The sequence below is a fragment of the Eriocheir sinensis genome, chromosome 7 (assembly GCF_024679095.1).
Source record: "Eriocheir sinensis breed Jianghai 21 chromosome 7, ASM2467909v1, whole genome shotgun sequence".
NCBI classification, from domain to species: domain Eukaryota; kingdom Metazoa; phylum Arthropoda; class Malacostraca; order Decapoda; family Varunidae; genus Eriocheir; species Eriocheir sinensis.
This window is the reverse complement of record NC_066515.1, coordinates 14,076,473-14,094,016: the sequence shown is the minus strand read 5'-3', so window position 1 is coordinate 14,094,016 and position 17,544 is coordinate 14,076,473. Positions and strand designations below refer to the sequence as shown.

Genomic DNA, 17,544 nt, shown 5'->3' with positions numbered 1-17,544 from the left:
TGATGATAGAGGAGGATAACAGATATAGATGAGAGGAAAAAAGAAGAGATAGATAGATTACAAGAGAGAGAGAGAGAGAGAGAGAGAGAGAGAGAGAGAGAGAGAGAGAGAGAGAGAGAGAGAGAGAGAGAGAGAGAGAGAGAGAGAGAGAGAGAGAGAGAGAGAGAGAGAGAGAGAGAGAGAGAGAATATGTTTTCTTCATGTGTTTTTAGTAATGATAAGGGGCTGGATAGAGGAGCAGTGGCGCCTTTCGAGGTTAGAGCGTCAATGCATGCCTTGTAGTGGAATCCTAGATAAGGGGCCGCTTTCACAGTCACTTTGTATGTTTTGATCGTTACAAATGGCGGTGATCGACGCTGTAGTTTTCCACGTGAACCATGGGAAAGTGGCGGCTGAGGAGTTAGCCTGGCCCAGCACCTTGCCAAACACCCTCAACACCTCTCGCTTCGTCTGTCTCTCCATGTCACTAGAGAGAGAGAGAGAGAGAGAGAGAGAGGAGGAGGAGGAGGAGGAGGAGGAGTTTTGGAGGAAAAAGAAGAAAAAAAAGAACGAGAGAAAGAAGATAAAGAAGAAATGGAGTAAAGGGAGGAAGAAGAAGAAGATGAAGAAGAGGAAATGGAATAAATGAAGGAAGAAGAAGACGATGATGAAAAAAAATAATGAAAAGAGAAAAAAGAAGGAACATTAGAATAACACACACACACACACACACACACACACACACACACACACACACACACACACACACACACACACACACACACACACACTAAGACTCACACTCTCTCTCTCTCTCTCTCTCGACAAAATATCACCTTCACCTCAAGCACACAACGTCAACAGTCAGACAGAGAAATAAAATACATAGATAAATACATAGATATATAGAAAATAGATAATAGATAAACAAATAAATAGATAAATAGATATAGATCGATATACAAATTGAAAATCGAGATAGATAAATAGATAGAGATTAATTGAGAGTGATATATATATATATATATATATATATATATATATATATATATATATATATATATATATATATATATATATATATATATATATATATATATATATATATATATATATATATATATATATGTTGAGAGATAAATAGGTAATTAGATAGATAGAAAAATATATAGAGATAAATAAATAAATAGATTAAATGATAGATGGATAAATATATAGACAAATATATATTAATATATAGATAGATAGATAGATAGAGTGATAATTAAATATTTATAAAATAGTTAGATAAATATATAAATATAAATAGATAGTCAGATTAATAGACAGATAGATAAATAGATAGATAGATATATAAATAGATAGATGGATAAATAGATAGATAGATATATAGATAGATAGGTAGATGAGATAGATATATTAATAGATAGATAGATAAATAGATAGATGAGATATAGCTAAACAAATAGAGAGAGAGAGAGAGAGAGAGAGAGAGAGAGAGAGAGAGAGAGAGAGAGAGAGAGAGAGAGAGAGAGAGAGAGAGAGAGAGAGAGAGAGAGAGAGAGAGAGAGAGAGAGAGAGAGAGAGAGAGAGAGAGAGAGAGAGAGAGAGAGAGAGAGAGAGAGAGAGAGAGAGAGAGAGAGAGAGAGAGAGAGAGAGAGAGAGAGAGAGATTAAAAGAAAAAAAAACCGGTGGAAGGTGAAGATGGAGGGCTAAATAAAAGAAAATAGAGAAAGAAGGAACGGAACAGTGTGATATAGAGTCAGGTAAAGAGTAACTGAGAGCAGGAAACATGACAGGAACACAAAGAGCATCGCCACACTCTCTCTCTCTCTCTCTCTGTTACACACACACACACACACACACACACACACACACACACACACACACACACACACTCTGCACTCTAGATACGTCAGTGTTAGGCCCGAGTTGTGTGTGTGTGTGGGGCACGTCTTTATAAGCCGACGCACACTGGTGCCCGCCAGTAACTGGCAGATCACCAGTGTAGTTCTGCAGGGCATCTTGACCTGCTGCCTGTCAAATAAGTCTTGGGAAAATACTTCATTTGCCAGAAGATCAGAAGTAGAACTCAATGACAGTTCTGATGTTGCTGAACGTCGCGGCCATGGCCGTGGTCGTGGCCCCGGTGGAGCCAGCCAGCATTCCCGCCCCTGCTGCAGAGGGGGACACGAGCAATGTGATTATTGGTAAGTCCCTAGTGTCCAGTCTCCTCGTCGCCACGGGCTTCAGCGAGACGTGTGTGGCCGAAGCCCTGGACACCTGTGCACCCACCTCCGTGCAGCGCCCAACGCCGCCGAACCCGCTGGTGCAGGTAACGATTTATTCCGCAAATAAATACAGCTTCCTTCGTGTAATGTAACTATACACCACCATGTAATGTGACCTGACCACGAAGTAAGGTAGCTTAATCCAGTTAAATAATGTAAAGTAAACCCATCAAATATGATGCCCAAACCTCAATAAGCTACGCAGCCAAATCACACATAAAACAATGGTATTAGCGACTGTTACTTTCTATTTCCGTTAGTGACCTACTCGCAGTAATAGACCATTCCTTTCCCTGGCCATGCAGGAGGCGAGAGAGCTGCTGCAGGAGGTGCGTCAATTCGTGAGTCACTACGACAACCGACCACGTCACTGCAAGGACCTGCTGGACGGCGGGGACAGCGGCAAGGGCCTTCGCCACGTGTACCCCTTCCTTGGGCAGCCCCAGCGCCGCGTGGCAGTGTACTGCGACCAAACGACTGACGGAGGGGGCTGGACGGTATTCCAGAGACGCACCAACCTCACCGTCCGGGAAGACTTTAACCGGACGTGGCTAGAGTACCAGTTGGGTTTCGGCCATCTCGAGGGGGAGTTCTGGCTGGGCCTGGACCTGCTGCACGGACTGACATCGGCGGCCCTTCAGGAACTGCGCATCGACATGGCTGATTGGGACGACTTAAAACGGTATGCAAAGTACGGCTTCTTCTACATCGGCACTCCAAGCACCAAGTACCGCCTCACTGTTGAAAGGTGAGCCAAGATCTTATGGGAGAGCTTTTTCAAAGTCGTTGCAATAGAAGTAGTAGTAGTAGTAGTAGTAGTAGTAGTAGTAGTAGTAGCAGCAGCAGCAGTAGTAGTAGTAGTAGTAGTAGTAGTAGCTGTAGTAAAAGTAGTAGTAGTAGTAGTAGTTGTTGTAGGAGGAGACGTAATAGTAGTAATTGTAGTAATATTAGTAATATTATTATTATTATTATTAGTAGTAGTAGCAGTAGTAGTAGTAGTAGTAGTAGTAGTAGTAGTAGTAGTAGTAGTAGTAGTAGTAGTAGTAGTAGTAGTAGTAATAGCAGCATTCCTCCTACTCATCCCCCCTCTGACTCCTTTATGCCTGTTATTAAGATTCTTCCTAATGATGTTTTCTATGCCCTCTCTGGCCTCAACTCTCAGAAGGCTTATGGACCTGATGGAGTGCCTCCTATAGTCCTTAAAAACTGTGCTTCTGTGCTAACACCCTGCCTGGTCAAACTCTTTTTCGCCTCTGCCTGTCAACATCTATCTTTCCTTCCTGCTGGAAGTATGCCTTTGTACAGCCTGTGCCTAAGAAGGGTGACCGCTCCAATCCCTCAAACAACCGCCCTATAGCTTTACTCTCATGTCTATCTAAAGCTTTTGAATCAATCCTTAGCCGGAATATTCAAAAACACCTTTCCACTTCTAATCATCTATCTGGTCGCCAGTATGGATTCTGCAAGGGGCGTTTTACTGGCGATCTTCTTGCTCTCTTAACTGACTCTTGGTCATCCTCTCTTAGCAGTTTCGGTGAAACTTTCTCTGTTGCGCTAGACATATCGAAAGCCTTCGATAGAGTCTAGCACCAGTCTTTGCTTTCTAAACTGCCCTCTTTCGGATTCTATCCCTCTCTCTGTTCCTTTATCTCCAGTTTCCCTTCCGGCCGTTCTATCTCTGCGGTGGTAGACGGTCACTGCTCTTCCCCTAAACCTATCAACAGTGGCGTTCCACAGGGCTCTGTCCTATCACCCACTCTCTTCCTGTTATTCATCAATGATCTTCTTTCCATAACAAACTGTCCTGTCCACTCGTACGCCGACGACTCCACTCTGCATTATTCAACTTCTTTCAATAGAAGACCATCAAAACAGGACGTACACAACTCCAGACTGGAGGCTGCAGAACGCTTAACCTCAGACCTTGCTATTATTTCCGATTGGGGCAGAAGGAACCTTGTGTCCTTCAATGCCTCAAAAACTCAATTTCTCCATCTATCAACTCGACACAATCTTCCAAACACCTATCCCCTATTCTTCGACAACACTCAGCTGCCACCTTCTTCAACACTAAACATCCTCGGTCTATACTTAAATCAAAATCTCAACTGGAAACTTCATATCTCCTCTCTCGCTAAATCAGCTTCCTCGAGGTTGGGCGTTCTGTATCGTCTCCGCCAGTTCTTCTCCCCCGCGCAGTTGCTATCCATATACAGGGGCCTTGTCCGCCCTCGTATGGAGTATGCATCTCACGTGTTGGGGGCCTCCACCCACACAGCTCTTCTGGACAGAGTGGAGGCTAAGGCTCTTTCGTCTCATCAGCTTTCCTCCTCCTACTGATAGTCTTCTACCTCTTAAATTCTTCCGCGATGTTGCCTCTCTTTCTATCTTCTATCGATATTTCCACGCTGACTGCTCTTCTGAACTTGCTAACTGCATGCCTCCCCCCCCTCCCGCGGCCCCGCTGCACACGACTTTCTACTCATGCTCATCCCTATACTGTCCAAACATCTTATGCAAGAGTTAACCAGCATCTTCACTCTTTCATCCCTCACGCTGGTAAACTCTGGAACAATCTTCCTTCATCTGTATTTCCTCCTGCCTACGACTTGAACTCTTTCAAGAGGAGGGTATCAGGACACCTCTCCTCCCGAATTTGACCTTGCTTTTGGCCACCTCTTCTGATTCTTTTATGGGAGCAGCGATTAGCGGGCTTTTTTTATTATTGTTTTTTTTTGTGCCCTTGAGCTGCCTCCTTTGTTGTAAAAAAAAAAAAGTAGTATATATGCCTCATGAATATAGTCTACTGCTGCTGCTACTACTACTACTACTACTACTACTACTACTACTACTACTACTAAATTCCCGGGAGTTCTGTAGAGAGAGCTAACTAAAATGGTCATAATTTGTGACCATTTTAGCGCTGCTTTCATGTCATGTCTGTCCAGTGGTGAGCCAGACTGAGCGGTATTCTGGTCTGCTTATCTGTGTCACGTGATTTCAGTAATAGGAATAATTTAAGTATCAGTCATGTGAAGAACGTAACATTTTTTGTGCCTCTGATGTAATGACGGATTTCCGTAACTCCCGGCACCACTCGCCTGTATCTTTTGACCTCTAATTCAGTAATTAGTAGACGTGAAACAGATCGCTGAAACACCGCTGCCAGGAATCTTCCAACAGGGATCTGGTGAAAGTGTCGTGTTTGGGACACTTAGTATGTAAATATCCAGCAGAAACAGCGATTTGTTTTATTTCGCGAAAATCACTGTTTTATGTGAAAAAAAAATGTTTTATGTCCTTTAAACATTTTTGCAGTCTCTGGTCCTAAATGAGGCCAACCCACAGAATGATTCAGTTAACAGCCAGAGTTCATAAACACGCAGCGCACATCTCTCCCGTGTCTTTGTAGCCATTCAATTCGAGATCTAAAAATATCTAGTTCTTGATGAATGCCTAAAACATTCTGTTATTATCAGCACTTAGTACCTAAGCCAACACGTACACAGACACACACACACACACACACACACACACACACACACACACCCACACACCCACACACACACCCACACACACACACACCCACACACACCCCTATATCTATATATATATATATATATATATATATATATATATATATATATATATATATATATATATATATATATATATATATATATATATATATATATATATATATATATATATATATATATATATATATATATATATATATATATATATATATATATATATATATATATATATATATATATATATATATATATATATATATATATATATATATATATACGTTTTTATTTATTTATATGTATACATATATTCATTCATATATATATATATATATATATATATATACGTTTTTGCATATTCATCTATCTGTCCATTCATTCATTCATCTAATTAACCATTCATATCTATATCTGTATATTCATATTCATCTATATCTATATATTCATCTATCTATCTCATCTATCTATCTATTATATATATATATATATATATATATATATATATATATATATATATATATATATATATATATATATATATATATATATATATGAATTGCAGGTACAGCGGTGACGCAGGGGACTCTTTAGCCTATAGTTCTGGCAGCAGCTTTACCACTCATGATGCTGATAACGATGGAAGGGGGCAGAAGGGAGAGGTGATGGAAGGGGGCAGGAGGGAGAGGTGATGAAAGGGGCAGGAGGAGAGGTGATAAGGGGCAGGAGGGAGAGGTGATGAAAGTGGCAGGAGGAGAGGTGATGGAAGGGCCAGGAGGGAGAGGTGATGTGGCAAGCAGGAGGGAGAGGTGATGGAAGGGGCAGGAGAAAGGTAATGAAGGGGCAGGAGGGGGAGGTGATGGAAGGGGCCAGGAGGGAAAGGTGATGCAAGTGGGCATGAGGGAGATGTGGATGAAGGGGCAGGGGCTGGGGAGAGGTGATGAAGAGGGTAGGAGGAGAGGATGGAAGGGGCAGGAGGGGAGGTGATGGAAGGGGCAGGAGAAGGAGGGGCAGATGGAAGGGGCCAGGAAGGAGATGTAATGGAAGGGGCCAAGAGGGAGAGGTGATGGATGGGGGCAGGAGGGGGAGGTGATGGAAGGGGCCAGGAGTGAGAGGTGCTGCAAGGGGCCAAGAGGGAGAAATGATGGAAGGGGGCAGGAGGGAGAGGTGATGTGGCAAGGAGGGGAGAGGTGATGGAAGGGGGCAGGAGGAGAGGTGATGAAGGGCCAGGAGGGAGAGGATGGAAGGGCCAGGAAGAGAGGTGGATGGAAGGGCCAGAGGAGAGGTGATGCAAGGGGCCAAGAGGAAGAGGTGATGGAAGGCAGGAGGGAGAGGATGCAGGGGCCAGGAGCGATAGGTGATGGAAGGGGGCAGAAGGGAGAGGTGATGGAAGGGAGCAGGAAGGAGAGGTGATGGAAGGGGCCATGAGGTAGAGGTGATGGAATGGGGCAGGAGGGAGAGGTGATGGAAAGTGGCAGGAGGGAAAGGTGATGTAAGGGCCAGAGGGAGAGGTGATGGAAGGGGGGAGGAGGGAGAGGTGATGGAAGGGGAGGCAGGAGGGAGAGGTGATGAAAGGAGGCAGGAGGGAGAGGTGATGGAAGGGGGCAGGAGGAGAGAGGTGATGAAGGGGCCAGGAGGGAGAGGTAATGGAAGGGGCAGGAGGGAGAGGTGCTGGAAGGGGGCAGGAGGGAGAGGTGATGGAATGGGGCAGGAGGGAGAGGTGATGGAAGGGGCAGGAGAGAGGTGATGAAGGCAGGAGGGAGAGGTGATGGAAGGGGCAGGAGGAGAGGTGATGGAAAGGGCAGGAGGGAGAGGTGATGGAAGGGGCGAGGAGGAGAGGTGATGGAAGGGGCAGGAGGGAGAGGTGATGGAAGGGCAGGACGGAGAGGTGATGGAAGGGGGAAGGAGGGAGAGGTGATGGAAGGGGCAGGAGGGAGAGGATGGAAGGGGCAGGAGGGAGAGGTGATGGAAGGCCAGGAGGGAGAGGTGATGGAAGGGGCAGGAGGAGAGGTGATGGAAGGGGCAGGAGGGAGAGGTGATGAAGGGGCAGGAGGGAGAGGATGGAAGGGGCAGGAGGGAGAGGTGATGGAAGGCAGGAGGGAGAGGTGATGGAAGGGCAGGAGGAGAGGTGATGGAAGGGGGCAGGGAGAGGTGATGGAAGGGGCAGGAGGGAGAGGTGATGGAAGGCAGGAGGGAGAGGTGATGGAAGGGGCAGGAGGGAGAGGTGATGAAGGGGCAGGAGGGAGAGGTGATGAAGGGGCAGGAGGGAGAGTGATGGAAGAGGGCAGGAGGGAGAGGTGATGGAAGGGGCAGGAGGAGAGGATGAAGGGCAGGAGGGAGAGGTGATGGAAGGGGGCAGGAGGGAGAGGTGATGAAGGGGCAGGAGGGCGAGGTGATGGAAGGGGCCAGGGGGGAGAGTGGATGGAAGGGGGCAGGGGGGAGCGGTGATGCAAGGTGGCAGGAGGAGGTGATGAAGGGGGCAGGAGGGAGAGGTGATGGAAGGCAGGAGGGAGAGGTGATGGAAGGGGCAGGAGGGAGAGGTGATGGAAGGGGCAGGAGGAGAGGTGATGGAAGGGGCAGGAGGGAGAGGATGGAAGGGGCAGGAGGAGAGGTGATGAAGGGGCAGGAGGGGAGAGGTGATGGAAGGGGGAGAGAAGGAGAGGAGGAGAGGTGATGGAAGGGGCAGGAGGGAGAGGTGATGGAAGGGCAGGAGGAGAGGTGATGGAAGGGCGCAGGAGGGAGAGGTGATGGAAGGGCGCAGGAGGGAAAGGTGATGGAAGGGCGCAGGAGGAGAGGTGATGGAAGGGCAGGAGGGAGAGGATGGAAGGGCAGGAGGGAGAGGTGATGGAAGGGCAGGAGGGAGAGGTGATGGAAGGGGCAGGAGGGAGAGGTGATGGAAGGGGCAGGAGGGAGAGGTGATGGAAGGCAGGAGGGAGAGGTGATGGAAGGGGCAGGAGGGAGGTGATGGAAGGGCAGGAGGGAGGTGATGGAAGGGGCAGGAGGAGAGGTGATGGAAGGGGCAGGAGGGAGAGGTGATGGAAGGGGCAGGAGGGAGAGGTGATGGAAGGGGCAGGAGGAGAGGTGATGGAAGGGGCAGGAGGGAGCGGTGATGGAAGGGGGCAGGAGGGAGAGGTGATGGAAGGGCGCAGGAGGGAGAGGTGATGAAGGGGCAGGAGGGAGAGGTGATGGAAGGGGCAGGAGGGAGAGGTGATGAAGGGGGCAGGAGGGAGAGGTGATGGAAGGGGCAGGAGGGAGGTGATGGAAGGGGCAGGAGGAGAGGTGATGAAGGGGGCAGGAGGGAGAGGTGATGGAAGGGGCAGGAGGGGAGAGGTGATGGAAGGGGCAGGAGGGAGAGGTGATGAAGGGGGCAGGAGGAGAGGTGATGGAAGGGGCAGGAGGGAGAGGTGATGGAAGGGGCAGGAGGAGGTGATGGAAGGGGCAGGAGGGAGAGGTGATGAAGGGGGAGGAGAGGTGATGGAAGGGGCAGGAGGGAGAGGTGATGGAAGGGGCAGGAGGGAGGTGATGGAAGGGGCAGGAGGGAGAGGTGATGGAAGGGGCAGGAGGGAGAGGTGATGGAAGGGGCAGGAGGGAGAGGTGATGAAGGGGGAGGGAGAGGAGGTGATGGAAGGGGCAGGAGGGAGAGGTGATGGAAGGGGCAGGAGGGAGAGGTGATGGAAGGGGCAGGAGGGAGAGGATGGAAGGGGCAGGAGGGAGAGGTGATGGAAGGGGCAGGAGGAGAGGTGATGGAAGGGCAGGAGGGAGAGGTGATGAAGGGGCAGGAGGGAGAGGTGATGGAAGGGGCAGGAGGGAGAGGTGATGGAAGGGGCAGGAGGAGAGGTGATGGAAGGGGCAGGAGGGGAGAGGTGATGAAGGGGCAGGAGGGAGAGGTGATGGAAGGGCCAGGAGGGAGAGGTGATGGAAGGGGCAGGAGGAGAGGTGATGAAGGGGCAGGAGGGAGAGGTGATGAAGGGGCAGGAGGGAGAGGTGATGGAAGGGGCAGGAGGAGAGGTGATGGAAGGGCAGGAGGGAGAGGTGATGGAAGGGGCAGGAGGGAGAGGTGATGGAAGGGGCAGGAGGGAGAGGTGATGGAAGGGGCAGGAGGAGAGGTGATGGAAGGGGCAGGAGAGGTGATGAAGGGGGAGGGAGAGGTGATGGAAGGGCCAGGAGGAGAGGTGATGGAAGGCAGGAGGGAGAGGTGATGGAAGGGGCAGGAGGGAGAGGTGATGGAAGGGGGCAGGAGGGAGGTGATGGAAAGGGGCAGGAGGGAGAGGTGATGGAAGGGGGCAGGAGGGAGAGGTGATGGAAGGGGGCAGGAGGGAGAGGTGATGTAAGGGTGCAGGAGGGAGAGTTGATGGAAGGGGCAGGAGGGGAGAGGTGATGGAAGGGCAGGAGGGAGAGGTGATGGAAGGGGCAGGAGGGAGAGGTGATGGAAGGGGCAGGAGGAGAGGTGATGGAAGGGGCAGGAGGGAGAGGTGATGGAAGGGGGCAGAGGAGAGGTGATGGAAGGGCAGGAGGGAGAGGTGATGAAGGGGCAGGAGGAGAGGTGATGGAAGGGGCAGGAGGGAGAGGTGATGGAAGGCAGGAGGGAGAGGTGATGGAAGGGGCAGGAGGGAGGTGATGGAAGGGGCAGGAGGAGAGGTGATGGAAGGGGCAGGAGAGGTGATGGAAGGGGCAGGAGGGAGAGGATGGAAGGGGCAGGAGGGAGAGGTGATGGAAGGGGCAGGAGAGAGAGGTCATGGAAGGGGGCAGGTGGGAGAGGTGATGAAGGGGCAGGAGGGAGAGGTGATGGAAAGGGCCAGGAGGGAGAGGTGATGGAAAGGGCCAGGAGGGAGAGGTGATGGAAGGGGGCAGGAAGGAGAGGTGATGGAAAGGGGCAGGAGGGAGACGTGATGTAGGGGCCAGGAGGGAGAGGAGATGGAAGGCAGGAGGGAGAGGTGATGGAAGGGCAGGAGGGAGAGGTGATGGAAGGGGCAGGAGGGAGAGGATGAAGGGGGCAGGAGGGAGAGGTGATGGAAGGGGCAGGAGGAGAGGTGATGGAAGGGGCAGGAGGGAGAGGTGATGGAAGGGGCAGGAGGGAGAGGTGATGAAGGGGCAGGAGGGAGAGGTGATGGAAGGGGCAGGAGGGAGAGGTGATGGAAGGGGCAGGAGGGAGAGGTGATGGAAGGGGCAGGAGGAGAGGTGATGGAAGGGCCAGGCGGGAGAGGTGTTGGAACGGGACAGGAGGGAGAGGTGATGGAAGGGGGCAGGAGGGAGAGGTGATGGAAGGGGGCAGGATGGAGAGGTGATGGAAGGGGGCAGGAGGGAGAGTTGATGAAGGGGCCAGGAGGGAGAGGTGATGGAAGGGGCAGGAGGGAGAGGTGATGGAAGGGGCAGGAGGGAGAGGTGATGGAAGGGCAGGAGGAGAGGTGATGGAAGGGGCAGGAGGGAGAGGTGATGGAAGGGGCAGGAGGGAGAGGTGATGGAAGGGGCAGGAGGGAGAGGTGATGGAAGGGGCAGGAGGGAGAGGATGGAAGGGCAGGAGGGAGAGGTGATGGAAGGGGCAGGAGGGAGAGGTGATGGAAGGGGCAGGAGGGAGAGGTGATGGAAGGGGCAGGAGGGAGAGGTGATGGAAGGGGCAGGAGGAGGTGATGAAGGGGCAGGAGGGAGAGGTGATGGAAGGGGCAGGAGGAGAGGTGAAGGCAGGAGGGAGAGGTGATGGAAGGGGCAGAGGGAGAGGTGAAGGGGGCAGGAGGGAGAGGTGATGGAAGGGGCAGGAGGAGAGGTGATGAAGGGGCAGGAGGAGAGGTGATGGAAGGGGCAGGAGGGAGAGGTGATGGAAGGGGCAGGAGGAGAGGTGATGGAAGGGGCAGGAGGGAGAGGTGATGGAAGGGGGCAGGAGGGAGAGGTGATGGAAGGGGCAGGAGGAGAGGTGATGGAAGGGGCAGGAGGGAGAGGTGATGGAAGGGGCAGGAGGGAGAGGTGATGGAAGGGGCAGGAGGGAGAGGTGATGGAAGGGGCAGGAGGAGAGGTGATGGAAGGCAGGAGGGAGAGGTGATGGAAGGGGCAGGAGGGAGAGGTGATGGAAGGGGCAGGAGGAGAGGTGATGGAAGGGGCCAGGAGGGAGAGGTGATGGAAGGGGCAGGAGAGGAGAGGTGATGGAAGGGGGCAGGAGGGAGAGGTGATGGAAGGGGCAGGAGGGAGAGGTGATGGAAGGGGCAGGAGGGAGAGGTGATGGAAGGGGCAGGAGGAGAGGTGATGGAAGGGGCAGGAGGGAGAGGTGGAAGGGGGCAGGAGGGAGAGGTGATGGAAGGGCAGGAGGAGAGGTGATGGAAGGGGCAGGAGGAGGATGAAGGGGCAGGAGGGAGAGGTGATGGAAGGGGCAGGAGGGAGAGGTGATGAAGGGGCAGGAGGGAGAGGTGATGAAGGGGGCAGGAGGGAGAGGTGATGGAAGGGGCAGGAGGAGAGGTGGGAGAGGATGGAAGGCAGGAGGGAGAGGTGATGGAAGGGGCAGGAGGGAGAGGATGGAAGGGGCAGGAGGGAGAGGTGATGGAAGGGGCAGGAGGAGAGGTGATGGAAGGGGCAGGAGGAGGTGATGAAGGGGCAGGAGGGAGAGGTGATGGAAGGCAGGAGGGAGAGGTGATGGAAGGGGCAGGAGGAGAGGTGATGGAAGGGGCAGGAGGGAGAGGTGATGGAAGGGGCAGGAGGGAGAGGTGATGGAAGGGGCAGGAGGGAGAGGTGATGGAAGGGGGCAGGAGGGAGAGGTGATGGAAGGGGCAGGAGGGAGAGGTGATGGAAGGGCAGGAGGGAGAGGTGATGGAAGGGCAGGAGGGAGAGGAGGTGATGGAAGGGCAGGAGGGAGAGGTGATGGAAGGGGCAGGAGGGAGAGGTGATGGAAGGGCAGGAGGGAGAGGATGGAAGGGGCAGGAGGGAGAGGTGATGGAAGGGGGCAGGAGAGGTGATGGAAGGGGGCAGGAGGAGAGGTGATGGAAGGGGCAGGAGGAGAGGTGATGGAAGGGGCAGGAGGGAGAGGTGATGGAAGGGGCAGGAGGGAGAGGTGATGGAAGGGGCAGGAGGGAGAGGATGGAAGGCAGGAGGGAGAGGTGGAAGGGGCAGGAGGAGAGGTGATGGAAGGGGCAGGAGGGAGAGGTGATGGAAGGGCAGGAGGGAGAGGTGATGGAAGGGGCCAGGAGGGAGAGGTGATGGAAGGGGCAGGAGGGAGAGGTGATGGAAGGGGCAGGAGGGAGAGGTGATGGAAGGGGCAGGAGGGAGAGGTGATGGAAGGGGCAGGAGGGAGAGGTGATGGAAGGGGCAGGAGGGAGAGGTGATGGAAGGGGCAGGAGAGAGGTGATGGAAGGGGCAGGAGGGAGAGGTGATGGAAGGGGCAGGAGGGAGAGGTGATGGAAGGGGCAGGAGGGAGAGGTGATGGAAGGGGCAGGAGGGAGAGGTGATGGAAGGGGCAGGAGGGAGAGGTGATGGAAGGGGCAGGAGGGAGGTGATGGAAGGGGCAGGAGGGAGAGGTGATGGAAGGGGCAGGAGGGAGAGGTGATGGAAGGGCAGGAGGAGAGGTGATGGAAGGGGCAGGAGGGAGAGGTGATGGAAGGGGCAGGAGGGAGGTGATGGAAGGGGCAGGAGGGAGAGGTGATGGAAGGGGCAGGAGGAGAGGTGATGGAAGGGGCAGGAGGGAGAGGTGATGAAGGGGGCAGGAGGGAGAGGTGATGGAAGGGGCAGGAGGGAGAGGTGATGGAAGGGGCAGGAGGAGAGGTGATGGAAGGGGCAGGAGGGAGAGGTGATGAAGGGGCAGGAGGAGAGGTGATGGAAGCGGGCAGGAGGAAGAGGTGATGGAAGGGGACAGGAGGGAGAGGTGATGGAAGGGGCCAGGAGGGAGAGGTGATTGAAGGGGAGGAGGGAAGGAGGAGGTGATGGAAGGGCAGGAGGAGAGGTGATGGAAGGGGCAGGAGGGAGAGGTGATGGAAGGGGCCAGGAGGAGAGGTGATGGAAGGGGCAGGAGGGAGAGGTGATGGAAGGCAGGAGGGAGAGGTGATGGAAGGGCAGGAGGGAGAGGTGATGGAAGGGGCAGGAGGGAGAGGTGATGGAAGGGGCAGGAGGGAGAGGTGATGGAAGGGGCAGGAGGGAGAGGTGATGGAAGGGGACAGGAGGGAGAGGTGATGGAAGGCAGGAGGGAGAGGTGATGGATCTGGGGCAGAAGAGAGAGGAGATGGAAGGGGCCGGAAGGGAGAGGTGATGGAAGGGGCAGGAGGGAGAGGTGATGAAGGGGGCAGGAGGAGAGGTGATGGAAGGGGCAGGAGGGAGAGGTGATGGAAGGGGCAGGAGGGAGAGGTGATGGAAGGGGCAGGAGGGAGAGGATGGAAGGGGCAGGAGGGAGGTGATGGAAGGGGCAGGAGGGAGAGGTGATGGAAGGGGCAGGAGGGAGAGGTGATGGAAGGGCAGGAGGAGAGGTGATGGAAGGGGCAGGAGGGAGAGGTGATGGAAGGGGGCAGGAGGAGAGGTGATGGAAGGGCAGGAGAGGTGATGGAAGGGGGCAGGAGGGAGAGGTGATGGAAGGGGCAGGAGGGAAGGGTGATGGAAGGGGCAGGAGGATAGGGTATGGAAGGGGCCAGGAGGGCGAGGTGATGGTAGGGGCAGGAGGGAGAGGTGATGGAAGGGCAGGAGGGAGAGGATGGAAGGCAGGAGGGAGAGGTGATGGAAGGGGCAGGAGGAGAGGTGATGGAAGGGGCAGGAGGGAGAGGTGATGGAAGGGGCAGGAGAGGTGATGAAGGGGCAGGAGGAGAGGGTGATGGAAAGGGGGCAGGAGGGAGAGGTGATGGAAGGGGGCAAGAGAGAGAGGTGATGGAATGGGGGGTAGGAGGGAGAGGTGATGGAAGGGGCAGGAGGGAAAGGTGATGGAAGGGGCAGGAGGAAAGGTTATGGAAGGGGCCAGGAGGGAGAGGTGATGGAAGGGGGCAGGAGGGAGAGGTGATGGAAGGGGGCAGGAGGGAGGTGATGGAAGGGGCAGGAGGGAGAGGTGATGGAAGGGGCAGGAGGAGAGGTGATGGAAGGGGCAGGGAGAGGTGATGGAAGGGGCAGGAGGAGAGGTGATGGAAGGGCAGGAGGGAGAGGTGATGGAAGGGGCAGGAGGAGGTGATGGAAGGGGCAGGAGGGAGAGGTGATGGAAGGGGCAGGAGGGAGAGGTGATGGAAGGGGCAGGAGGGAGAGGTGATGGAAGGGGGCAGGAGGGAGAGGATGGAAGGGGCCAGGAGGGAGAGGTGATGGAAGGGGCAGGAGGGAGAGGTGATGGAAGGGGCAGGAGGGAGAGGTGAAGGGGGCAGAGGGAGAGGTGATGGAAGGGGCAGGAGGGAGAGGTGATGAAGGCAGGAGGGAGAGGTGATGGAAGGGGCAGGAGGGAGAGGTGATGGAAGGGGCAGGAGGGAGAGGTGATGGAAGGGGCAGGAGGGAGAGGTGATGAAGGGGCAGGAGGGAGAGGTGATGGAAGGGGCAGGAGGGAGAGGTGATGGAAGGGCAGGAGGGAGAGGTGATGGAAGGGGCAGGAGGGAGAGGTGATGGAAGGGCAGGAGGGAGAGAGGTGATGGAAGGGGCAGGAGGGAGAGGTGATGGAAGGGGCAGGAGGGAGAGGTGATGGAAGGGGCAGGAGGAGAGGTGATGGAAGGGGCAGGAGGGGAGAGGTGATGGAAGGGGCAGGAGGGAGAGGTGATGGAAGGGGCAGGAGGGAGAGGTGATGGAAGGGGCAGGAGGAGAGGTGATGGAAGGGGCAGGAGGGAGAGGTGATGAAGGGGCAGGAGGGAGAGGTGATGGAAGGGGCAGGAGGGAGAGGTGATGGAAGGGGCAGGAGGGAGAGGTGATGGAAGGGGCAGGAGGGAGAGGTGATGGAAGGGGAGCAGGAGGGAGGTGATGGAAGGGGCAGGAGGGAGAGGTGACGGAAGGGGGCAGGAGGGAGAGGTGATGGAGTGGGGCAGGAGAGAGAGGTGATGGAAGGGGCAGGAGGGAGAGGTGATGGAAGGGGCAGGAGGGAGAGGTGATGGAAGGGGCAGGAGGGAGATGGAAGGGCAGGAGGGAGAGGTGATGGAAGGGGCAGGAGGAGAGGTGATGGAAAGGGGCAGGAGGAGAGGTGATGGAAGGGGCCAGGAAGGAGAGGTGATGGAAGGGGCAGGAGGGGAGAGGTGATGGAAGGGGCAGGAGGGAGAGGTGATGGAAGGGGCAGGAGGAGAGGTGATGGAAGGGGCAGGAGGAGAGGTGATGGAAGGGGCAGGAGGGAGAGGTGATGGAAGGGGGCTAGGAGGGAGAGGTGATGGAAAGGGCAGGAGGGAGGTGATGGAAGGGGCAGGAGGGAGAGGTGATGGAAGGGGCAGGAGGAGAGGTGATGGAAGGGGCAGGAGGAGAGGTGATGGAAGGGGCAGGAGGGAGAGGTGATGGAAGGGCAGGAGGGAGAGGTGATGGAAGGGGGCAGGAGAGAGGATGGAAGGGGCAGGAGGGAGAGGTGATGGAAGGGGCAGGAGGGAGAGGTGATGGAAGGGCAGGAGGGAGAGGTGATGGAAGGGGCAGGAGGAGAGGTGATGGAAGGGGCTGGAGGGAGAGGTGATGGAAGGGGGCAGGAGGGAGAGGTGATGGAAGGGGGCCAGGAGGGAGAGGTGATGGAAGGGGGGCAGAAGAGAGAGGTGATGGAAGAAGGGCAGGAGGGAGAGGTGATGGAAGGGGCAGGAGGGAGAGGTGATGGAAGGGCAGGAGGGAGCGGTGATGGAAGGGGGCAGTAGGGAGAGGTGATGGAAGGGGCAGGAGGGAGAGGTGATGGAAGGGGCAGGAGGGAGAGGTGATGGAAGGGGCACGAGGGAGAGGTGATTGAAGGGGCAGGAGGGGGAGGTGATGGAAGAAGGCAGGAGGGAGAGGTGATGGAAGGGGGCTGGATGGAGTGGTGATGGATGGGGGCAGGAGGGAGAGGTGATGGAAGGGGTCAGGAGGTAGAGGTGATGGAAGGGGCAGTAGGAGGTGATGGAAGGGGCAGGAGGAGAGAGGTGATGGAAGGGGCAGGAGGGAGAGGTGATGGAAGGGGCAGGAGGGAGGTGATGGAAGGGGCAGGAGGGAGAGGATGGAAGGGGCAGGAGGGAGAGGGGATGTAAGGGGCAGGAGGGAGAGGTGATGGAAGGGTGCAGGAGGGAGAGGTGATGGAAGAAGGCAGGAGGGAGAGGTGATGGAAGGGGGCAGGAGCGAGAGGTGATGGAAGGGGCAGGAGGAGAGGTGATGGAAGGGGCAGGAGGGAGAGGTGATGGGGCAGGAGGGAGAGGTGATGAAGGGGCAGGAGAGAGAGGTGATGGAAGGGGGAACCAGGGAGAGGTGATCGAAGAGGGCAGGAGGAGAGGTGATGGAAGGGGCAGGAGGAGAGGTGATGGAAGGGGCAGGAGTGAGAGGTGATGGAAGGGGGCAGGAGGGAGAGGTGATGGAAGGGGCAGGAGGAGAGGTGATGGAAGGGGCAGGAGGGAGGTGATGGAAGGGGCAGGAGGAGAGGTGATGGAAGGGGGCAGGAGGGAGAGGTGATGGAAGGGGCAGGAGGAGAGGTGATGGAAGGGGCAGGAGGGAGAGGTGATGGAAGGGGCAGGAGGGAGAGGTGATGGAAGGGGGCAGGAGGGAGAGGTGATGGAAGGGGCAGGAGGGAGAGGTGATGGAAGGGGCAGGAGGGAGAGGTGATGGAAGGGGCAGGAGGGAGAGGTGATGGAAGGGGCAGGAGGGAGAGGTGATGGAAGGGCAGGAGGAGA

The 17,544-nt window shown here is 54.9% G+C and overlaps 1 protein-coding gene across 1 annotated transcript in view; it reads left to right on the top strand.

The window, feature by feature from the left end:
* Positions 1–1,970: 1,970 nt before the first annotated feature.
* The window catches only part of LOC126995299 (fibrinogen-like protein A), a 134,689-nt gene continuing 119,115 nt past the window's right edge, over positions 1,971–17,544 (top strand). The window contains exons 1-3 of the mRNA XM_050854788.1: positions 1,971–2,314; positions 2,576–3,018; positions 6,369–6,465. Coding sequence (XP_050710745.1) covers positions 2,075–2,314; positions 2,576–3,018; positions 6,369–6,465 — 780 coding nt within the window. The 5' untranslated portion in view covers positions 1,971–2,074. The remainder of the gene's footprint in view (positions 2,315–2,575; positions 3,019–6,368; positions 6,466–17,544) is intronic.